The sequence below is a fragment of the Stomoxys calcitrans genome, chromosome 4 (genome assembly GCF_963082655.1).
Source record: "Stomoxys calcitrans chromosome 4, idStoCalc2.1, whole genome shotgun sequence".
In the NCBI taxonomy this organism is placed as follows: domain Eukaryota; kingdom Metazoa; phylum Arthropoda; class Insecta; order Diptera; family Muscidae; genus Stomoxys; species Stomoxys calcitrans.
This window is the reverse complement of record NC_081555.1, coordinates 11,799,903-11,825,669: the sequence shown is the minus strand read 5'-3', so window position 1 is coordinate 11,825,669 and position 25,767 is coordinate 11,799,903. Positions and strand designations below refer to the sequence as shown.

The window sequence follows — 25,767 nt, the reverse complement described above, 5'->3', positions numbered from 1 at the left end:
CACAAGCTGTGAAAAAATTTGTCAACGCCGACTATATGAAAAATCCGCAATTACTTTTTGGGCAATCCAATATATGAAGTAATACATTTAATTACGCATCAGTTGCAATCTACTACACATGCGTAAAGAAAAAATATAACTGCTTCAGTGAGTTTTGGGGCATTAACTTTAATTTTTCCGCTGTCAGCATTTCATTTGCTCCTCTTTGTTTCTTGTAAATCGCGTTCATGTAATTAACGCTTTGTTGATTATTTTAAAATGCACTTGCATTTTCATTTGTTGCAACATTTTGAAGTTTTGTTTTGCTTGTTGTTCAACTCAAAATTAAAATTTCATACAAATTGCATAGGAAACATACATGATACCTCTTTTCAAGTGTGAATATCTATTATGTTTTTTTGAACTTACATTGGGACAACGTCCTTTACAAAGCTGTACCCCACAACTGACATGTAAACGTTCTCGATCGGGAAATTTAAAAGCGGGAAATGTGGATGTATAGGTTTTCTCCACCAGATCATCTTCATTGTGTTTGGACCAGCCTTCTTCAGCAGGTTTGGAACGAGTGTGCAGGGCGGGCATGACCTGAAAAATAAAATTACATTATAACAATATAAAAAAGAAACTAATTGTTTTGTTAAAAAAAATTAGTGTAAAACATTTTTTATACAAAATTTCTTAAAAGGAAACATTTCTTAAAGATTTTTTTTTAAAAACCTACCTTTTGACCCCAATAAGCAAAATAAGAAATATAGTGGTTATCGGTTAACGAAAGAACGTGTCGTCACGATGTCCAAAGCTGAATGTAAGGAAGGAATCCAGTTAAGTTTTAGATCCTAGCGTAAAAGTAGAATGTCCGTCTCTCCGCGATAAGTTACTATGCCGCTTGTCCTGTCGTTTTTTATAATCAAGGTAGAGATCGCATTTGCTACCTAAATAACCCAAGCTATTGTACTTTGATAAAAATCCACTCAAATTTAGATATAGCCCTCATATATATAACTAGCTGAATTGGGCCCGCTCCGCTGCATCTTCTTTAACTCTCTAATGTCTTTTTAGGGTTGGAACATTTCGCCCTGAATGTGGATTCGAATTCGTGCCACTGTAGCCTATGTCCGCTACTTGAAGCTGAACGCCTGCGTACGAATTCTCGAAATCGAAACAATTTTAAAGCGGGGGTTATCCCCTCTTAATGCTGGTGAAATTTGCAAGGTGCCAAGCCATGCATGACCATGTAAATTCTCGCCAAAGAGGTGTCGCACTGCGGCACACCGTTCGGACTTGGAATCCCAAATGCCTTTCTTTTGAGTCCTATCTTATCACTTTGATAAATACTTCCTATTTACGGGGTATTTCGGGGGTGAGATGGCCACCCAGACTCTCCTCGATACACGGTCCAGTAGCTCCAGGGATGTTTTTGAAGCTCCAGTCCATACATGTGAGTTGTACTCCATTTACGGCCTTATGACTTACTACAACTTTCAAGCGATCTGCACGAATTTTGGTTTTGAGCCTTGCCTTTAGAAGTATTTTAGAATTTTACCTTTGTAATCTTCACAATATCGACAAAAACCTCATTTTCTATGCATGCAATGAAAACTTTCGCTTTCTTTTTATTGCATAAATTTTCCACACCTCAGTGGCATATGAAGTGATGTACTAGTACTTGGTTGGACTCGCTTCCACAGTCATTGCACGGCAACACATCCATGTTGGTTGGTCTCTCTTGTAGTATGTAAACAATGCACTTTTTAAATGTTAACCGGCATTATATCAAGCGTAAATAATATTTGCAAAAAAATGGTGTAAAATAGTAAAAAAGAGCCCCCGTATGATGATGGTGATGGCATAACATCAGACAACCTCTAAGGAAATAAAGGTAAATGAACTTAGCCAAAGAAGTCTTTAGACGGCTCTTAACAATAAGAGACAATTTTAACATTACAAAACCCCACATATATGTAATCTAAACACCCTATACTCAAGCATGCATACATTCACAAAAATCTTAAATTACATCATACCTTCTTATCATGTTAACCGCTCAATGTGAGAGGAGTAATATGAGTAATGTTTACAGAAACACACTACATTTAATTATTTGATATACTTTTTAATCCATTCATTCCGTTCCATACTTGCTCATGAAGGAAGGTAACCTAACCGGCGATGTAATCAAATTCATGTGCATTTGTGTAAAGTTTTTCTTTTTTTTTATACAACCACCAAGCCACCCATCAATGTATGTATGAGTATGTGAAAATGTGTGAACAACTAACTATGTGCAGCATGTCTCATGTTGTACCATTCATTCAGCTAGCAACCCTGGATGTCAAGTTCAATGTTTCCTTATTCTTCTCTGACTTCTTTGTGCCATGTGAGAAAATGTGACAATAAGAGGCGATGGAGGCACCATGGGTTGAAAAAACGAAATGATTAAAAAAATGATGAGCACAGAAAATGTTCCAAAGCGAGACCGAATAAACTGGTACTGATTTGAATACCATGTGTCCATCGTATGGTTAGTAGGATGCCTCAAAAAGTTCGGGATTTGGCCTTCGACACAGAAGTTGCTTTTGCAGAGACATTGTCATTCAAGACCAAATAAGATAGACACTTTAAACATTTCAGTTAGGCGTTAACTTCGACCGGGCCGAACTTTGGATACCCACCACCTCGGGTATATATGTAAACCACCTTTCGTCATAATCCGGTGACAAATGCATAAATTATGCCCCCATAGCTGCTACATCGAAATATGGTCCGATTTGGACCAATTTTGGCACGGACATTGAGTGGTCTAATAAGTACAAGTTATTGTTCAATTTTGTAGAACAAAATATTGGTGTTTTTGGTAGCTAAATCAAAATATACACCGGTCTGAACCATATACGACACGGATGTTGAAAAGTCACTGTTTCTTTTATGGGGCCAAGACTTTAAATCGAGAGATCGGCCGATATGGCAGCTATATCCAAATGCGAACCGATCTGGGCCAAATTGAAGAGGGATATTGAAGCGCCTAACACAGCTCAGTCCCAAATTTCGGCGAAATCGGACAATAAATGCGCTTTTCATGGGCCCAAACTCTTAAATCGAGAGATCGGTCTATATGGCAGCTATATTCAAATCTGGACCTATCTGAGCCAAATTGAAGAGAGATGTCGAGAGCCTAACACAGCTCACTGTCCCAAATTTCGGCGAAATCGGATAATAAATGCGCCTTTTATTGGCCCAAGACCTTAAATCTAGAGATCGGTCTGTATGGCAGCTATATCAAAATCTGGACCGATCTGGGCCAAATTCAAGAAGCATGTCGACTGTCCTAATACATCTCATTGTCCCAAATTTCAGCAAGATCGGTTAATAAATGTGGCTTTCATAGTCCTAAGACCCCAAACCGGCGGATCGGTCTATATGGGGGCTATATCAAGATATAGTCCGATATAGCCCATCTTCGAACTAAACCTGCTTGTGGACAGAAAAGGATTCTGTGCAACATCAACATCTCTATTTTTAAAGACTGCAGCGAGATTTCAACAGACAGACGGACGGACTTGGTGATCAAGAATATATATACTTTATAGGGTCGGAAATGGATATTTCGATGTGTTGCAAACGGAATGATAAAATGGATATACCCCTATCTTTCGGTGGTGGGTATAAAACTCGGCTTGCCCAGTTATGGTGTTTCAGGAAGAGGTCTGTGCCATTAGGGTTACCGCAATGGAAATTTTGTAGATAATTTTTTTGAAATTAGTTTTAAAGAAAAATTTATGAAATCTCCTTTTTAAAATTTTATTTCTATTGAAAATTTTGTCAAAATTTTATTTCTATAGAAAATTTTGTCAAAATTTTAATTCTATAGAAAATTTTGTCAAAATTTTATTTCTATAGAAAATTTTGTCAAAATTTTATTTCTATAGAAAATTTTGTCAAAATTTTATTTCTATAGAAAATTTTGTCAAAATTTTATTTCTATAGAAAATTTTGTCAAAATTTTATTTCTATAGAAAATTTTGTTAAAATTTTATTTCTATAGAAAATTTTGTCAAAATTTTATTTCTATAGAAAATTTTGTTAAAATTTTATTTCTAAAGAAAATTCTGTCAAAGAAACAAACAAAAATTGTAAAATGTAATGATCTCGCCCTAACAGACAAAAAACTTGAAAGGTGAAAAATTTTATTTCTATAGAAAATTTTGTCAGACTTTTTTTCGTGATTTTTCCAACATATTCTAGCTCGAAATCATATTCAATGCCTTCTTTTCAATGAATATCATAATAAAGAACTTATAAAAGTTAACCAATTGTGTGCTGTTTTATAAAACACTTTAACTGACTGGTGGATCGTGATTCCTGAAAGATGTTGATGAAGATACATGGCGTATCAGAAAACGTGATCCACCATGCCAGTTAAAGTGTTTTCAAAAACAGCACACACTTGCATAACTTTTATAAGTTCTTTGCTATGCTGTTCTTTGAAAAAAAAGCATAGAATATGATCTCGAGCTCGAATATGTTTGAAATTTGACAAAACTTAATTTACATAAAAAATTAGATAAAATTTTTTCAAAGTTTGAATGTTAATTATCTATTCGTTTACTTATATCTGTCATCTCTCCCATAGTGCTTTGTCTACGTTGGTGGCTACGATTCATTTGAGGAAAGCACGCGTGTTAATTGTTACCACACATCAGATATGAGAGCAACACGTTCATAATTAATTGCCGCTTCATTGAAAATGTGTTTTCCAACGCAGTTTTTTTTTCTTCCTTTTGTTAAGAGCTTAAGAAAATTTCAAGTACGTAAAGAGAGCAGCAAAGGCAAAGCAAGTCCGGTTTTGGGGCTCCCCAAGTAGACAAGACAAAAGAAAAACGCATTACTTTTTTACTTGAATTGGTATCATCATCTCTAAGGGAGTTTATGGGGAGTTTCCCACCGAACCACTTGGCGATTTGCTATGGCAGTCGCTTCTACTTTTATAGCAGATAACTCTTCACACTGTTTGCTGTTAATGTAGTTGTTTGTGGATTGTTGGTTGTTATTTGCGGCAACTCTCATGAAAAAGTGATAAAAATTGTGATATATGTGAAGTCTCAAGTGTACATTTTATTTAAATGAAATGGAAGAGCCAAAACTTCCGTAATAATGTGTAAATAGCTGTTTAGCTGCAGTAAAACGGAAGTAAAACCGAAGCAAATTTGTAGTGTCTTATAGGGAATATTAAAAAAAATACAGAGTTGAATAGGATATTAAAACATGGGTTAATAGGGTTTAAACCAAAAAAAAAACTGTTATGTTTAGAGAAAATATATGCAAATTTTTTGTATCTAAAGTTCCGTTGCAAATAATTTAAAGAAAGCGCACAATACCTGTGTGTTTTGCTGGACAGAAAATTTAACTTTAAATCCAACATTTTTGAAAGGGCTAGAAAGGCAACTATTGTCCTATACACCTGCAAGGGAGCCATTGGCAAAATTTGAAGTTTTAGACCGTGCATCCTGCACTGGGTATATACTGCAGTTGTCAGACCTATAACGATATATGGTGTTGTGGTCTGGTGGACGGGGCTTCAAAAGTACAGACAGATTGTTGCGACCACTGCCGCAAGGCTAAGGGTGCTTTCTCTTTGGTCATGTGGCGGCTACGGACACTGTGTTATCTTTGATACAATGTCTGATGTTCCAGGCAGTGTGGATTACACCATAGCTGAGCCGCTTTTTGATAAAAGTTACTGTACCACTATTCCTGATAAAACCGAATGGAACTACGATATCCCTGGTAGTATCGTAGATGTTACAAAGACTTCTATACGGATGGTTCCAAACAAGACGACCAGGTGGGCTTTGGGGTTACTCTAAAGATCTAAAACTAGTCATATCAAAAAGGTTACCCGACCACTACAGTGTGTATCAAGATCCTTGCAATAGGTAGTGGTGGAATGGCTAAGATATAATGTCATAACTAAGATTGGCATAAATATCTTCTCAGACGCAAGGCAGCCATTAAATCCCTGGAAAACGTATTTCTGAACACAAAAACTGCCCTCAACTGTCGCAGATCTCTCAACAAGATGGGTGAATTGTTCAAAATTTATTTGTTCTGTGTGCCGGGCCACAGAGATTCCCAGGGATTTGTAAAACGGACGAGCTTGCGAGACTAGGAACTACCTTACACATTCCAGGGAAACTGCAATCTGTGGGCATGCCTCTAGCGACATGTAAGAGACTATAGAAAGCCTTCTGGATGTGTGTCCCGCACTGGCAGTCAGAAGGTATTCCACTTTAGGTTCTCATTTCTTTGTAGGAATTTTAGAGGAAATAGTTGTGCAAAATTTTGATCGGTTGATTAATGCGATTTCAAAGGCTCTAGAAGTGAAAATCGGGCGATTTATATAAATGGGAGCTATATCTAAATCTGAACCGATTTCTATGAAATTCACTAGTGATCAGAAGAGCCATAGAGAAACCGTCGTGACTAATTTCGCGAGGATCGTTTGATAAATGACGTTATTATTATTAGTATATGGGAGTATATGGGAGCTATATCGAAATCTGAACTGATTTCATCCAATTTCAATAAGCTTCGCCTCTGGACCAAAAAAATATGCCTGTAATAAATTTGTGAACACATTAAAATTGACAGACAGACGGACAAGGGTAAATCGAACCAGAAAGTGATTCTGAGTCGATCCGTATGCTTGTTAATGGGTCTATCTCTCTTCCTTGAACGACAGTAGTGGTGTTGTGTATTGGGCATTTACCCAAGCGTTGGGTATTTACCCGGTAGAAACCCATTTATTACAATGACTTCTATGTTATGGCAATGACTATGGTCTACTATTCGATTATGGTCCAAATCGGCCCCTTACTTGATATAGCTCCAATAGCATAGCAATTATTTTCTTTAATCTATAGTTGGCCTAAAAAGAGATTTCGGGAAAGAACTCGACAAATGCGATCTATGGCGGAGAGTATATAAGATTCGGCCAGGCCGAACTTAGCACGCTTTTACCTATTTCGTTTCATTTTATTTTGTTTAATTTTTTTTATTTTATTTTTTTTTTTCATTTTATTTTATTTTATTTTATTTTATTTTATTTTTATTTATTTTATTTTTATTTATTTTATTTTTATTTATTTTATTTTTATTTATTTTATTTTGTTTTATTTTATTTTATTTTTTTATTTTATTTTGTTTTATTTTATTTTATTTTATTTTATTTTATTTTATTTTATTTTATTTTATTTTATTTTATTTTATTTTATTTTATTTTATTTTATTTTATTTTATTTTATTTTATTTTATTTTATTTTATTTTATTTTATTTTATTTTATTTTATTTTATTTTATTTTATTTTATTTTATTTTATTTTATTTTATTTTATTTTATTTTATTTTATTTTATTTTATTTTATTTTATTTTATTTTATTTTATTTTATTTTATTTTATTTTATTTTATTTTATTTTGTTTTATTTTATTTTATTTTATTTTATTTTATTTTATTTTATTTTATTTTATTTTATTTTATTTTATTTTATTTTATTTTATTTTATTTTATTTTATTTTATTTTATTTTATTTTATTTTATTTTATTTTATTTTATTTTATTTTATTTTATTTTATTTTATTTTATTTTATTTTATTTTATTTTATTTTATTTTATTTTATTTTATTTTATTTTATTTTATTGTATACCGGGAAAAGAACTCGGCAAATCCGATCCATGTCGGAGAGTATATATGATTCGGCCAGGCCGAATCTTATTATTTTTTTTTATTTTATTTTATTTCATTTTATTTTTTTATTTTATTTTTATTTTTTTATTTTCTTTTATTTTATTTTATACCGGGAAAAGAACTCGACAAATTCGATCCATGGCCTCCACCCGATATCTAATAATTATGTAGCCTATGTTTACTTCCAGACAAACGTACACAAACTATGAAAATTTTAAGAAAATCGGTTCAGCCAAGTATCGTATAGTCATAATGGGTCTAATGGCGTTTTTAAGGGGTGGCGTGATTCCCTATACTTCGATCTGATTTTGTATGCTGGATTCGAAATCTACTCCCGAATACCTTTCATTGGAGCCCCATATTGAAATGAACGACTAATATGTCTGTTAGGGGCAGTTTTGGGGCGACCCTAAGGGTGTTTAGATTCAAGTTTGAATATCATATTCGTATTCAACTCTCCAATACCTTTCATTTGATACCAAATTGTCCCGATCGGTCTGTTTTTAATTATGGTTTTTGTTTTCGGCATAAGGGCAAAACACACAGACACACAAATGAAACAGAAAAATTATATAGCCTATGTTTCCTTCCAGACCATTCTACACAATATGTGAAAATTTGGAGAAAATCGGATCTGCTGTTTTTCAGTCTATACGGAACAAACAAACTATCCCATATATCTGTGATTGGCAAATGTGCCCATTTTGGGCGCATGAATTTGTATGCCAGATTTGTTATCTACTCCCGCATACTTTTCATTTGATATCCATATTGTCCTTATCCATCCACTTTTGATTTTGGGTGGTGTTTTTGGTGTAACGGTTGGAGGGTCCGAGCCCTTCCGCTATCAATTAATTATAAAGCCTATTCCTACTTCCTGACCATATTCGTACTCTACTTGAATACCTTTCATTTGAATCCAATATTGTCCCGAACGGTCCACTTATTTATTTGGTTAGTACTTTTGTGGTAAGGGGAGGGTCCGCCCCACTCCCGATATCAAAAAATTATATAGCTTATGTTTACTTTTATTTTGAAGGTAATCGGTTTAGCCGTTTTTGAGTCTATACGGAACAAACAAACCGACAAACAAACACAAATTGAATTTTATATATGAGATTTATTTTATTTTATTTTATTATATTTTTGTTTTTATTTTTTGGTTTTTAATTTAATTTGTATTGTTTAATTATTTTATTTATATTTTTTGTTATTTGACCTTTTTATTTATTTATTTTTTTATTTTTTGATATTATTTTATCTTATAAAAAAAAAAATCTTGAATAATATGGCATGACATTTGACCTATTTTCTTTTAGAAATATTCTGTGCGATTTCACGCCCTAGTTGCTTAGAGTTTATATACGCATATTTTTTGAGATATCAAAAATTATTCTTAATCACAGGTGTATAAAGTCATTTTTAATTGTATGCTAACACGATTGGGTGGTTTCGTTTACTTCGCAAATTATAATTCTATTGTATACCTCACTTCAGGGCCTCTCAAAAAAAAAAAGACTGGACAAGAGCTCACTTTCTCGAAAATTAATCAAAACTGTTAACAAGACATTAATGAAAGGGAAATGTTGTGTTTAAACGCCATAGCCACTCCACTCCCTCTCGTTTAAGCGCCTTTGGTTACAGAATTAATTTAATTTATGCGTGTGTGTGTTTGGTTTCACAAGGTGTGATGCCTACCACGGCTGCGAACATGACTACAACAACGATGATGATGATGATAATAATGATGACAAGGGTGATTACCTGTTCGTGTCTTAATTCTTTTGTTTTGCGGACAGCTTCTTCCTCCTACTGTTCTTTTACGTTTTGATGGATTCGCAGTTCATGCTGTCAGTATTTGTTTATTTTCTAATAAAAATGCAAATTTATGTTTTTTCCTCTCCCCAGCACTGGGGCAAAGCGTGTCTTATTTTTTAAGCCAAGAAAAAAAACGTTCTACTAATTTTTCCAAACAATTGTCTTAAGTTTTTCTTGAGTGACTCAACAAAAGTGAATACCAGGCAAAATACTTAAAGAAAAACGACAACAATTCTTATTTGCCAGTTGGCCTATATTCCATAGACCACATACCGCCCCAGCAACTAGAAGATCATCTTTCTACTTCGCCGTTTTCTTTGGAGCAATGCACATCTTAGCCTTACTTCGGCTGGCATCATACATGAGGAGAGAAAAAGTCTAATAGCTCTAGGCTGTGGTGTATGGATGCCTTTACACAAAGAAAAACTATGTCAAAATGCAAATAAGACCAAAAACATCAGTGGCACCACTTAAAGTTGGATGGAAGGACGGACGGTTGAATAGGCGAAAACAAAAAAAAAAAACGGACAAACAGCATTGGAGTTGAGACAAACAGCAACAGGTACATTTGGCCACCCCGTCTCCTCTGCTGGCTGTTGCTAACTATTCTTGAATGGAAATAGAGCTCTAGGCATTGTATGGTTATTTAGCCACGGCTATGTGATTGTTTGTTCGCTTTGGTCGTCACTCTTGGCTAATTGTTGTGACCTCATAATCTAGTCAACAATGCAGAAAAACTGTTGTTCTCCATCACCAGCATAAGTAGGATGACGCCGATGATGATGATGATGATGATCAACAGCAGCAGCAAAATCTTCACCAAAGTGATATTCATGCTATTCCCCTTGGCTCCCCCATTCCATTGTAACTCGGTCACTTCTTTACAATGAGACGAGATGATCACAACTTAATTGTTTTTCAGTTTTTCTTTCACTGTATCCAGTCTTTTTGTTTTTAATGGTGAATCTTATGGTGGCAGTACCCTACCATGGAAGTGGAACTAAACTGTTCTTTTTACCACTGCCATTTAAATATTTAGCTAAGGCTAGCTTCAGTGCCCAGAAAAACGAAAAGAAACAGTCACACAAAACCGCCTTAAGGTTACCTCCTCATTTGCCATAGAATATTATCCCAAAACTAAAAAAAAAATACTTCACCCAAAACAAAGTGATGTTTTACAAACGGCAACATCATAATTATGGTTAAGCGGTGCTTAGAACAAGTGGCTGTGGTACAACCGCTACATGGCACAAGTGAACTACTCCTCCCAAAAAACCACAAAGACTACAAAAAAGCACAGTGAAATGAAACACAAAATAATGTTCACACAAATATATAAAAAAAAACAAAACTTTTATATTGGGTTGCCTAAAAAGTAATTGCGGATTTTGTAAAAGAAGGTAAATGCATTTTTAATAAAACTTAGAATGAACTTTAATCAAATATACTTTTTTACACTTTTTTTCTAAAGCAAGCTAAAAGTAACAGCTGATAACTGACAGAAGAAAGAATGCAAATACAGAGTCACAAGCTGTGAAAAAATTAGTCAACGCCGACTATATGAAAAATTCGCAATTACTTTTTGGGCAACCAATAGCAACAAAAATGTAGACACCATTTTCTAACACTCTGTCTCTTTTTATTTCGCACAGGGGCCTCGTGGTATATGTACGTAATAATGTAGACTGGAGGAGGCCACCGTAGCGCAGAGGTTAGCATGTCCGCCTATGACGCTGAAAGTCTGTGTTCGTATCCTGGCGAGGCCATCAGAAAAAAATTTTCAGCGGTGGTTTTCCCCTCCTATGCTGGCAACATTTGTGAGGTACAATGCCATGTAAAACTTCTCTCCAAAGAGGTGACGCACTACGGCACGCCGTTCGGACTCGGCTTTAAAAAGGAGGCCCCTTATCATTGAGCTTAAAACTTGAATCGGACTGCACTCATTGATATGTGAGAATTTTGCCCCTGTTCCTTAGTGGAATGTTCATGGGCAAAAACTTTGCATTTGATGTAGCCTTCAACAGACGACAACATCTGGACTCACAGGATCCTGAATTTAACTCCCTTTGGGTTAAATTCGGGATTGGATCACATCTACTGCATTTTGGATTTCTATATAGAAGTACAAACTCAGAAAGTGAGGCTTCCATGAATGGCTTTGACGCCCTTTCTGATTGCATTACAAATATTTTCGAGAATTTTCCGGGCAGTGAAATCATTGGCGCTGGGGATTTCAATGTCCACAACTCCTTCTGGCTTTCCCATTCGAGTCATATGACTCCTGAGGGCCAATACGTTGAGCTTTTCGCTTCGTTTAATGGTTTGGCGCAACTAGTGAACGAACCGACGCATATCGCATGTGTACAAGGACACCAAAATAATACTCTTGACCTTTTTTTAACTTCAAACCCTGAAAAGCATGAAGTTAATACTCTTGCACCTCTTGGCAACTCCGACCACTGCATTGTTTCAGCATCTTTTTGTGTTCTGCTCTTCGTACTGCGATATAAATGATACTGCTGAAATGATTGAGAAAAAAATTTTAAATGGAATGAGGACATTTATTCCATTTAAGATTATAACGGCTAAATCAGACGACAAAAGTTGGTTTAACCAGACATGCAGAGATGCTGTCAGATCGAAAGAGGTGGCATTCAGGAACTGGCGCTTGGAAAAAAATGCCAATACTGAAAGTGCTGTGCAAGCAGGTAAGATCTTCATGTGTCAATGTGCTTAGGCGCGAAAATTTTCTTTACGAACAGCGTCTGAGTACTAAGGTTCTTGATCCTACACGAGGAAGTAAGAACTTTTGTTTTGTAGTTCGTCATCTGTTCCAACTCTTGTTGAGGATGATCAAACGTTCACTGACCCAGTTTATAAGGCTAACCCGTTGGCTGATATATTTGCAGGGAACTCTTCCCTGCCGGATAGCAATCAACCACTCCCCTCAATAGAAAATGTATCTGGCGTCATGCCCCAGATATTTTTTCGAACTCGTGCCCGGATGGAATATCAACACATGTCTTGAGCAGGTGTTCTTCGGCGCTTGCTTACCCATTACGTAACCTTTTCAACCTTGGAAAGGTTGGAAGATTGCAAACGTTCAGCCAATACACAAGAAGGGTGAGACAAACAACCCTGCGAATTATCGGCCAATTGAGATATGGTCCGCTCTCTCCAAGGGTATGGAGAGCATGGTTAATCACCATCTTGTGAGGTATTTAGAGTCTTATGGCCTTCTTAGCGACCAACAGTATGGGTTTCGCAGAAATCGCTCTACAGGCGAACTCATGACACTTCTGTCGGAACGTTGGAGTCGCTCAATTCACTAGATTGGTGAGAGTAAGCTTGTGGCTCTGGATATCTCCAAGGCATTTGATAGGGTCTGACACGGTGCACCACTATCAAAGCTTGTCGCGTTTGGTGTCGATAATGGTTCCGTTCGATTTATTTCGAGCTTTCACAGAGATAGCACTATTCGAGTCTCGAGTCGTTATAGATGGGTTCCCATACAATGAGCATAAATTGATCGCAGGTGTACAAACAGGGCTCTGTTATTTCTCTTTCACTTTTCTTATTTTCATCAACGTTCTGTTGAGTCAGACATCGAATCTGATCTTCTTATTTGCGGATGTCAGTAATCTCTCTCATTCGTACTCATTCGACCATAGACCGAATCTTTGAGAGATTGAGGACAAGAGGCGAATTATGGACGATACACTCTGCCAGGATTTGCTGGCCATTTCTGAGTGGGGTCGAATGAATCGAGTAGATTTTAATGCATGGAAGACTCAATGCTGCTTGTTGTCACACAAACGATTCTTTGTCTATTAACGGTATAGATGTTGAGCAATCACTTGAGCTCTTGATGTTCTGGACATGTCCGTTTGGCTAAACATATATTTGAAGTGTCGAAAGAAGCATTCTAGTGTTTAGGTTTCCTTAAACGGTGTAAGAATTACTTCACTCCGTCTGATCTTCTTAATATCTATGCCACTTTCATAAGGCCAAAAATGGAGTACAACTCACATGTATGGGCTGGAGCTTCAAAATCATCCCTGGAGTTACTGGATCGTGTACAGAGGAGAGCGATGGCGTTGATTGGGGACAATAGTGTATCAAACTCTATTGCCGACCTTGAACATCATCGCAATGTGGGTTGTTTGGCGCTGTTCTATCGGTACTTTCATGGTGTGTGTTCGTCTGATATTCGTCTTCTTATTCCTGATGTAAGAATGTTTGTTAGGGATACTAGACATTCCAGGAACTCACACCCGTTTGTAATTAATTGGCCAGCGGACCGCAAAATCTCAAAAGCAAAAAATAAAAATCAATTTGTGTTTGTAGGTTTGTTTGTTTGGTTGTATGTTTGTGTGTTCCTTATAGACTCAGAAACGGCTGAACCGATTTTCTTGAAATTTTCACAGATGGTGCATAATGACCCCGTGGTGAAAATAGGGTACTACATTTTTTGATATCTGAAGGGGGGACGGACCCTCCCCCTTACCCTAATTTTCAGAAACGCCAGATCTCGGAGTTGGGTGGTGCGATTTAAGCGAAATTTTGTGTGCTCTCATATAGTACCCTAAAAATAAAAATTTGGTATCCAAATTTCGGATGAGGCACCTAGGGGGACTGCCCCACCCTAAAACCTTCCAAACATATATTTATACCAATCACGACAATATGGGACTCAAATGAAAGGTATTTAGGATAAGAAAACGTATCTGATATCCAATTGTCGGACCAAGTGCAAGGGGGACCACCTCAAGTCCCAAAACACCCCTAAATCGGACATATTTACCGACCATGGCAACATGGGACTCAAATGAAAGGTATTTGCGAGTAGAATACGAGTCTAATATCCAAATGTGGGGCTTATTTACTGACCATGGGAATATGGGGCTTTAATAAAAGGTATTTGAATGAAGAATACGAATCTGATATCCAAATATGGGACCAAGTTTTTTTGGGGACTGCCTCTCCCCAAAAACATCCCCCAAAGGGGACAAATTTACGACCATAGCAATATGGGGCTCAAATGAAAGGTCTTTGGGAGTAAAGCACGAATTTGATATCAATATTCGGGAAAAGTGTCTATGGGGCCACCCGTCCCCCACAACACCACCCAAATAGTAAGTATTTTCTGACTATTGTTTAAATGAGATTAGAAAACGAATTTGATATCCAATTTTGAGAGCAATGGCAATATGGGGTTCAAATAAATGATATATAAATATATGAGAATAGAGTACGTTGCTGATATATTTTCCGGGTTTAGTGTTTGGGGGACCACCCCAATCGCCAAAACATCCCTAAATCGGGCATATTTATCCACCATGTCAATGTGGAGCTTAAATGAAAGGTATTGGGGGGTAGAGCAAGAATTGATACCCATTTTCGCTAGATACCTAAAATACCCAACAAATAGGCATTTTTTAGTGACCATGGCAATGTGGGGCTCAAATAAAGGTATTTGGGAGTAGAATACGTATTTTAAGAATGGAGTAAATCTTACATCCAAAATTAAATTCGTAGATTATGGTATTTCACTAATAGATCTCAAATTGTCGAAAATAAATATTACAAGGAAACTTTTGTTCCATATAAAGTAAAAGAATAATAAGAATTTTTATTTTGGCCCGAACCATTCGTATGTGGAATCGACTTCCGGCTAATGTTTTTCCCACTCACTTTGATATCCAGAGATTTAAAACAAATGTCAATAAACACTACCTCATTTGTCCGCCCCTTCAATTCCTAATTTCCTTTCGCCAACGCAATGCACTGCATTCATAGGGGACATCCCCTGCGTGTTGGTTGATAGAAAAAAAATTTAACTTTGACCAAATTTCATACAGAAATAAAATTTTCTGAAGAAATTAAATGTTGACATAATTGTGTACAGAAATAAAATGTTGACAAAATTTTCTATAGAAATAAAATTTTGACGAAATTTTCTATACGAAAATATGTTAATAAAATTTCAAAATTTAAGTTTGAACAAAATTTCTATAAAGAAATAAAATTATAAAAATTAAAAAAAAAAATTGTTGTTCCTTTTTTGGTTTGTTAGTGTACTTTGTGATAGCACGTCGCCTATGTGCGTTCAAGATCATTTGTTTTGGGTTGGCAGTTATCGCAAGGATAACTACCAAACCAATGGTTGCCCAAATTATTTTTTAGTTGACAACCATTCGGTTTTAAATCAAATGTCAGATAGCGGTTGAAAGGTTCGCTGGACTGCAGTTTCTGAGCCACCACACCTTTCACCAGCAGCAATTTTGACAAATAAGCCATTTAATTATAAATTCCTAAAAGCTTGAGTAAAATTTAAAAAAATACGAAATTTGCTCTTAGTACCAGAAAAAAAGATGACAAAATATTTTGTAAAAAGAAAATTTTGACAATTTTTTTTTTTTAAATTTTGAAAATATTTTTTCAAACTTGAATATTCAACTCTAACCACTGTGGCCTAATGGTCACCCCTTAAGAAAAGAAGATAAGCTCGTGTTAGACCTGTAGTTAGAAAACCATTAAGAAAATAGAAATTACAAATAGGCAACGAAAAAAAGACATCATCAGCAGCAGCAGCAGCAAAAGTTCTGGCATTTCTGGCCAAGAGAAATTGTAAGCAACCACAATAAGCATAAATTTTAATTGATTATAATTTTACAAACTCTTCTTTCACCCATTTAAATTTCTTGTTGGAATTGAATATCTGTTTCATTGTTCATTCACTATGTGGGAGAAGAGGGAGGGGCCCAAAAAGCAGACGAGCCATAAAATATTCTCGCAATTATGTTGCTTTTGTGTTTCCCTAAATGCTAACATTGTTGTCTAAGACAAGAAGTTTTGATAAAAAATGAAAGTTTTCTTAGTTTGAACAAATTTCTATATAATAGCTTTGGCTATTTTCTTTATCAGCAAACGAGCTGTTCTATTGTGGCTACGATTAATTCATTTAAAACAACATTTGCTACTTTTTTATTAAGGGAAACGGGGCGGGGGATTTTGTAAGATTTTTTTCTTATGGGTGTTAACGGTTTGTTTCATAAACTTCTAGAAATTGGGTCAAATTCTTCTTTACAAAAAAAAAACTACGAATGGCCTTAAGCCTTCCACTAATGATCCATAGCAAGCATCTAAGGTTTTGCCAAAAAAAAAATTTTTAAACTTAAAAAAAATCAATGTGATGTGCGTGTAGCACCTCTAGCAGTTTACTATGAAAATTAGTCAAATTTGATTAATTTCAAACTCAACACTTTAGCACAGAATCTATGATCGGCTTTGTGTGTGCGCTGTCGAAGATTGCTGTGATGTAGAAAGCCATTATGTTGAAGATTAACATGAAGTAGCCAAAGCCAATCACTAAGCCATCCATCCAACCCATCTATCTTTCCATCGACATAACAAGTCAAGCCAAATTGGTTACTGTGGGGGGAAGTTTCAAAAAGAAGTTAAAGGCAAAAATATTATATTTTTTTTTTGATAACAATTTAGAATTCCTAAAATTAAATAGCTCTAGCCTAGTTGCAATGCAGAGAAGGGGTTGCCTGCATGCATCATCTCAACGGTAGAGGGGTTGATATGATTTTCCAAATTTTCTAGAGATTTTGATGGAAAATTTTTATTTTGCTAATAGAAATTTGGAGAGCAATGAAAGGGTTAACGTTTTTAAGACATTTTGGGGTTTAGCACACAGACCCTATCTTCGATGGTTATTTAAACACCATACATAAATTTTGTATGAGCAACAATCTATGTGCCGGCCAGACGGACACACCAGTATTAAACCCCGGCACGGGATAGCTGTGAGCACTACACAGGCTGGAACATTGGGGTTCGGTCTGTGTGGTGTCCATTGCTGTCAGGAGAAGCTTAGCTGCGAGCTACCGGGCCCGTCCATAGGTTGCGGATAGTTAAATGCTCCATACGAAGTAGCTGCAACGGCAGTCGCGGACAATCAGCGGTATCGAGTGGCAAGTCTCAGTAAGAGTTCGGGTGACACCGGCTAAGGCGCAAATACTGAGTGCCTATGATGGTTGTTGTTGTTGCTGTAGCAGTGTGTTGTACACTGAGGCGGCAGCCCTTGCCGATGAAGGCTTTCATCGAGTCAATCCGGTACGTACAACCGGCTGCCATGGGATTGGCCTATGATGGTCGTTATGTCAAGGCGAGTTATTGGCGCCTTTAAATAACCAATCGCCAACCGGTCCTTTGCACCGAAAGGAGCTTGCTTATCTATAGGAGCTTGACGTGGATCGCCACATTCACATGACAATGTGGCTACCACAACAACAGCAGTATTAAGAAATTTCTTTATCCGTTTTTTACCCTACACCACCACTGTGGTACAGGGTATTAAAACCCAGAAGGAAGAGAGAAAGACCCATTGAAAAGTACATCGATCGACTCAGAATCACTTTCTGAATCGATTTAGCTATGTCCGTCTGTCCATATTAATTTGTGTACAAACTACAGGTCGTAATTTTCATCCGATTGTCTCCAAAATTGCCACTGGCATCTTTTTTTGGCCAAGAGATAAAGCCAATTGAAATTCGAAAAAATCGGATCAGATTTGAATACAGCTCCCATATAATGGGTGATTTTTTAAGACCTTTTAGAAAGTTTTTAAAAAAAAAAAATATATTGGGTTGCCCAAAAAGTAATTGCGGATTTTTTAAAAGAAAGTAAATGCATTTTTAATAAAACTTAGAATGAACTTTAATCAAATATACTTTTTTACACTTTTTTCTAAAGCAAGCTAAAAGTAACAGCTGATAACTGACAGAAGAAAGAATGCAATTACAGAGTCACAAGCTGTGAAAAAACTTGTCAACGCCGACTATATGAAAAATCCGCAATTACTTTTTGGGCAACCCAATATATGCCGGAGACACCGACAGATGGACATACTAGAATTAAGAAAAACTTTAAACGCCTTACATTTTCCTAATCTTTTTTTTTCAATCTTAATCTTTTCCACAATCTCTCGAAGCACACAAATTCCAATTTGCCAAAAAATCCTCCACTGTTAGCCCCTTTTCAATAGATCATCATCATTATGTTAGCCAACGATTTAACTACTTTGTTGTGAAATCTTTAGGCGGTCTTGTTAAATTTTCTGCCCCAGCTGAACCATATAATCCCCCCTTTATTTCAATGGGAATTACTTTTTTTTTAATATTCTATTAATATTTCCAAACATTGTAGATTCACTTTAAGAAAAAAAAGGCGAACAAAACAAAAAAGAAGTCTTGGTTTTTGCAAACGGATGTAAGCCGTATAATTTCATTCATTAGTTTTGTTCAAAAAGAACATGAAAGGCTCATTTAAATAAAACTCTTTGCCAGAGATTAAAATCTGTAATATGAACTAGCTGAAGCAAACTATCGACCCCCAAAAGCACAGGTGGTGTATGTGAAAAAGTGGCACAAACATAGAGTGAGCCATAAAATGAAATAAATAAAAACGAAACAAAACCAAACCGAAAAGGAAGAGAAAGTTGTTTGCCAAGAAGGTGGATGGACAAAAATGTTTGCTGTATATTCCCCATGTGGAGGATGCTATTAAATGCTTTGTGCCCATTATTAATTATTTGGAATTTTTGGGAGAAATTCGGTTCGAACAGAAGTAGATAATTAGAGCAAGTGTTGAAAGTGATTTATGATGTTTGGCTACTTTATAAACACAGGATAAAATATTTGGGTTAACATAAATGCAAACTGGAACAACGAAATTGCTATGAAATTATCTTAAAAGACAAAATTTTAAGAAATTTCAAAAATAAATTTTTAAATACAACATTTATAAGACAACTAACTGCCCTGGTGCGCTTCGCTACACCCTAAAATTCCTTTTGAAAAATAGATTGATTTTGTAAATATTGAGTTGCCCAAAAAGTAATTGCGGATTTTTCATATAGTCGGCGTTGACAAATTTTTTCACAGCTTGTGACTCTGTAATTGCATTCTTTCTTCTGTCAGTTATCAGCTGTTACTTTTAGCTTGCTTTAGAAAAAAAGTGTAAAAAAGTATATTTGATTAAAGTTCATTCTTAGTTTTATTAAAAATGCATTTACTTTCTTTTAAAAAATCCGCAATTACTTTTTGGGCAACCCAATACATATTTTCAAGCTTGCCTCCAGATCTTTAAGACATTAAGAACTATGGGAAGAACTATGAGGGCCACCGTAGCGCAGAGGTTAGCATGTCTGCCTATGACGCTGAACGCCTGGGTTCGAGTCCTGGTAAGACCATCAGAAAAAATGTTCGGAGGTGGTATTCCCCACCTAATGCTGCCAACTTTTGTGAGGTACAATGTCATGTAAAACTTCTCCCCAAATAGGTGTCGCACTGCGGCACGCTGTTCGGACTCGGCTATAAAAAGGAGGCCCTTTATCATTGAGCTTAAACATGAATCGGACTGCACTTATTGATATGTGAGAAGTTTGCCCCTGTTCCTTAGTGGAATGTTCATGGGCAAAATTTGCATTTGCAAGAACTATGGGTTCACTGGATATCCACATTAATTGGCATACTTGTTATCCATTTTCAAAATTATATCACATGGAATACAACATTTACAAATATCCGCCAATCCTTCCTTTATCAAGAGGACGTTTCATTTGTGCCAGTCACTCTACATGTTTGTTAGAGTCTTTTTGGGGTCGAACCCAGGCGCTTGTACTAAAACTGGATATCAGATTCCAAGTCCTCCACATATACAAATGCAAATGTTGCCCATTAACATTCCACTAAGGAACTGGGGCAAACTTCTCACATTTCAATGAGTACAGTGATAAGGGGCCTCCCTTTTATAGCCGAGTCCGAACGGCGTGCCGCTGTGCGACTTCTCTTTGGAGAGAATAACTGACTTATCAATTTTGGCTAAATATACATTTTGACATGACGCTTTTTTGTTTTGTCTGTTCCATGCTTAAAAGTTTCACACGTTATTTTTATGCCACACAAGTAGTTTGGAATCCGCTGTTACATTCTCGGCTGAGCGTGTTGGCTAAGTCGTCAAATAAGTCGAGTGGCACGAGGTTCGTCCTATGTCATTGATTAAAGCTTGGGCAGATGTGTTTGGCGATGATCAATCATCGGCTCATACAAAACGTATGCAACGAATAGATCTCCGTTGCGCTCTATTTTTCTCGGAATACTTAATACATTTATATTATTTCCTTTATGCGGATTCTATTTTATTCTTAAATACCTTTTGTGTCCCACATAGTTACATGACATAGTGACTCACAAATGTTGTTAGCATTAGGAGGGGAAAATCACCGCTGAAAATTTTTGATGATTGTTTCGCCAGGATTCGAACCCAAGCGTGCAGCGTCTAGGCGGACATGCTCACCTCTGTGATACGGTGGCCTCTCACATATAACTCTCATTTAATTTCTGGTTTACTTATATGACCATTTGGAGTTACATGTTTTTTTGGGAAGGAACCCAAATAATATCGAATTTGTACGCTACAGTCAAACATCTTTTAATCCAATAAGACACTCATTGGCGCGATCTATATAACTTGTTGAAGTTCAGAACATGACCCAGATACTTGGTCACTAATTTTAATATTAGGTTCATACTCTACTATTAAAGACATTTAAATTCCATATTGTCCCGATTGACCTACATGTCCTGCACGGGATAGCCGTGAGCACCACACAAGCTGGAACTTTGTGGTCCGATCTGTGTGGTGTTCATTGCTGTCACGAGAAGCTTAGCTGCGAGCTACCGGTCGCGTCCACAGGTTGCGGATAGTGGAATGCTCCACCCGGAGAAGCTTTAACTGCAGTTGCGGACAATCAGCAGTATCGCGCGGATAGTCTCAGTGAGAGGTCGTGTGGCGCCGACTCTTGCACAAATACTGAGTGCCTACGATGCTCAATATGACAAGGCGAGTTATTGGCGCCTTTAAATAACCAATGGCCACCCTGTTCCCGCGGCGGTCGGTCCTTTGGACCGGAACGAGCTTGGTCACTTACAGGAACTTGACGAGGATCGCCACCACCACATGAAAATGTGGTTACAACAACAACCTACATGTCCTGTTGGATGCTTTTGGGGAGGCGGCCCCCAGACAATTTCTCTCAAATTAATATACCAGATTCTCAATCTATCATTTGATATCCATTTTGTGTCATTGGACATATATATCAGTTGTCGATATTTTTGAAGTTGTGGTGGTCTTATATCAGATTCGTACTCTACTTTTAAATAACTTTCATTTGATACCCATATGTGGGTTGTTTGGAGCTGTTCCATCGGTACTTTCATGGTGTGTATGTACAGGGTGGCTGATGAATATTGCTACAATGATGAATATTGCTACATTTTTTTTTCGGTGTATGGAATACATTTTTCTTTTATTCATGTTAAATTAAATTATTAAATTAATTATTAAATTATTATTAATTAAATTAATTAATTAATTAATTAAATTAATTATTAAATTATTATTATTAAATAGAAAAAAAGTTATTACATTTTTTTTTGGTAGCGGCTTTCATCAGCCACCCTGTATGTCAGAGATACTAGACATTCCAGGAACTCACACAATGCATTATAGAGAGAATTCTTATTTCGCCCGAACCGTTCGTATGTGGAATCGACTTCCGGCTACTGTTTTTCCCACACACTATGGCATCCAAAGATTAAGATTTAAGCCTTTCACTTGATACCCATATTGCCCCAATCGGGACATACGTTCTGTTGTGGGATTTTCGGAGGCGAGGCGGCCCTTGGAACCATTTTTTTATATTGAATTCGTACTCTACTTCCAAAGAACTTTTATTTGATACCCATATTGCCCCAATCCGGAAATACGTTCTGTTGGGGGTTTTTCGGGGGTATGGCGGCCCCCAGACACTTTGGACAAAATTTTTTATATCAAATTCGTACTCTACTTCGAAATACCTTTCATTTGATATCCATATTGCCCCAATCGGTAAATTCGTTCTGTTGGGCGGTTTTCGGAGGCGAGGCGGACCCCAACCACCTTGGACCAAATTTTTTATATCGAATTCGTACTCTACTTCCAAATAACTTTCATTTGATACCCATATTGCCCCAATCGGTAAATTCGTTCTGTTGGGGGGTTTTCGGGGGTATGACGGCCCCCAGACACTTTGGACCTAATTTTTTATATCAAATTCATTCTCTACTTCCAAATAACTTTCATTTGATACCCATATTGTCCAAATAGGTAAATTCGTTCTGTTGGGGGGTTTTCGGGGGTATGACGACCCCAGACACATTGGACCTAATTTTTTATATCAAATTCGTTCTCTATTTCCAAATACCTTTCGCTTAATGCCCATATTGCCTCAATCGGTAAATATGTCTCTAGACTTTGCCGGAGCCTAGGGAACTAATTTTTACATTAAATTCGTACTCTACTCTTAAATAAATTTCATAAGACACCCATATTGTCCTAATCGGTTTTGGGGATATTCGACCCTCGGATATTCGACCCCAAAATTATATACCATTTTCTTGTTTTTGGATTACTATAAGTATGCACACAAAATTTCGCTTAGATCGGTGCACTCGTTTCTGAAATCAGGCTTTTTCGCAAATTGGGGAAAGGAGAACGCTGCGAACAACGCTCTAATGATAAAATTTCTATGAACTATTCTCTAAGGAATTTACCATTGAAGATTTTTATACCCTACACCAACACTGTGGTACAGGGTATTATAACTTAGTTCATTTGTTTGTAACACCCTGAAGGAAGAGTAAACCGATCGACACAGAATCACTTTATGATTCGATGCAGCTATGTCCGTCTGTCTGTCTGTCAGGCATGTATTCGGCCTAGAGACGAAGCCTATTGAAATTGGCGAAAATCTGCTCAGATTTTGATATAGCTCTCATATATATGTTCATCCGATTTGGACAGATATTGCAATAATGTGGTCGTCTCTTAACCGATTCAATCGAAATTTGGTAGGAAGGATTTTCTTATGACTCTTGACCATGCTGGTGAATTTCATAGAAATCGGTTCAGATTTCGATATAGCTCCCATATATACATATCGCCCGATTTTCACTTCTAGAGCCACTGCAAGTGCATTTATTGATCAATCTTCCCAAAACTTTGTACAACGCTTTCCTCGATGACTATAACAATATGTAAGAAGTTTGGTCGAAATCGGTTCAGATATAGATATAGGTCCCATATATATGTTCGTCCGATTTTGAAAAATATTGCAATAAAGAGCTCATTTGTTAATCGATTGTCTCGAAATTTGGTAGGAAGGATTTTCTTATGACTCTCGACATTGCTGATGAATTTCATAGAAATCGGTTCAGATTTAGATATATCTGCCATATACGTATTTCACCCGATTTTCACTTCTAGAGCCACTGCCAGCGCATTTATTGGCCAATCTTGCTAAAATGTTTGCACAATGCTTTCCTCGATGACTATAACAATATGTAAGAAGTTTGGTCGATATCGGTTCAGATATAGATATAGGTCCCATATATATGCTCCTCCGATTTTGAAAAATATTGCAATAAAATGCTCATTTGTTAATCGATTCTCTCGAAATTTCGTAGGGAGAATTTGCTAATTACTCTCGACATTACTGGTGAATATCGAAGAAATCGGTTCAGATTTAGATATATCTGCCATACATGTATATCACCCGATTTTCACTTCTAGAGCCACTGCAAGCGCATTTATTGACCAATCTTGCCAAAATTTTTGCACAATGCTTTCCTCGACGACTACAACAGTATATTTCTAAGTATATTCTAAGTATATTTTGTCGAAATCGGTTCAGATTTACCTATATATATATGTTTGTCAGATTATGGGTAATTTGCAATAATTTTGTCATTTGTCAACCGTAGATAATACAGCTTAAACATATTTGCTCGAATTTGATGTGGATTGCTCACTAATACATCTGAAAACATCGGGCGAGGTCTATCAACATTGGATCAGCATAAGATAAAGCTCCCACTGTGTACTTATATCATAGGTGTGGGGTATCATATAGTCGGCAACGCCGAACTTTGCCTTTCCTTGCTAGTTTAACATTGCCTTTCCGAAGCTTTTTGTTGATTGATTTGAGAAAATTTTTTAAAAAATGTTTTAAATTTTTTCTTTGGAGCAAATTTTTTTCATTTTTTTTTTGTTTCTAGAAATTTGTTGCTTAAGTTTGTTGATCTTTAATTTTGAATTAAAGATTTCTTAAAAAATATTCAACTAATTAAGGCTACATAATTAGCACTGAAAAAACTTATGTTAAAAGGAGATATGCCTTTTAACTCTGTTATTGAAAGTTATTTATGGGAAAATTTCTAACAGCGCTTCATTGCGCTATTGCCACAAAAATTGCTATTGTTCCACTTCACTTAAAATTCTTGAAAAAGAAGCAACGCAAAACGAGACCTTCAAGTATGCTAAACACACAATTTAAATTGGCTCACCTGTTCATCAATGGGACAGCCTCGTTCATCCAACAATTGTTGTGTCGATTCGCCCAAACCATCCAAAGCAGCACAATCAACGATTTTCAAGCCCATGTTGCCGGGCACCACAGCACGTACGGTCAAAGTGGTGGCTTGACCTACCACAACTGAGCCGGAACCATCAGGGCCACCTAATTCCAGCCAAATGCGCACGCGAGGTGTTGATGATGAAGACGATGACGACGTTGTAGTTGAAGATGAATGGCCTGCATTATGGTGGTGTCTTGATTGTTCTTGTTGTATGGATGATGATGATGATGACGAGGGTGGCGCTTCTGAATCGGTTTCCACAAAACTGGCCACATTTAATTGTTGTTTTGTTGTAGTTGAAGATTTATTTGGCTGTTGTTGTGTGGTTTGTTGCATGCGGCCATGTCTTGTAAGGGTAATACACAAAAAAATAGAAAACATTGAATTAAATTACCATAAAAACTTGGATAAAAAACGTACAGTTCATAGGAAAATTGTGGTTAATTTAAATTTAATTTGCATAATATAATGTTTAAGTAAAAATTTCTAGGCAAATTAAAAACTAAATGCTTAATATAAGGGCAATTATGGAATAAGGGCAAAATAAAAAAATTTAATATTTTTTAATTAATTTTCTTTTCTTAAATACAAAAATATTTTTTTTTATTTTTAACAACACACAAAAGTTATAACTTATTTCTTGCAAAATTTGATTTTTATCCATTTATTTTATGT

The 25,767-nt window shown here is 36.2% G+C and overlaps 1 protein-coding gene across 2 annotated transcripts in view; it reads right to left on the bottom strand.

The window, feature by feature from the left end:
• LOC106087439 (uncharacterized) overlaps nt 1-25,767 on the bottom strand; it is a 33,770-nt gene that overhangs the window by 5,489 nt on the left and 2,514 nt on the right. For both annotated transcript variants that reach the window (XM_059367604.1, XM_059367606.1), the window contains exons 2-3: nt 25,021-25,438; nt 409-585 (exon numbers count right to left, since the gene is read on the bottom strand). In XM_059367604.1, coding sequence (XP_059223587.1) covers nt 409-585; nt 25,021-25,438 — 595 coding nt within the window. The remainder of the gene's footprint in view (nt 1-408; nt 586-25,020; nt 25,439-25,767) is intronic.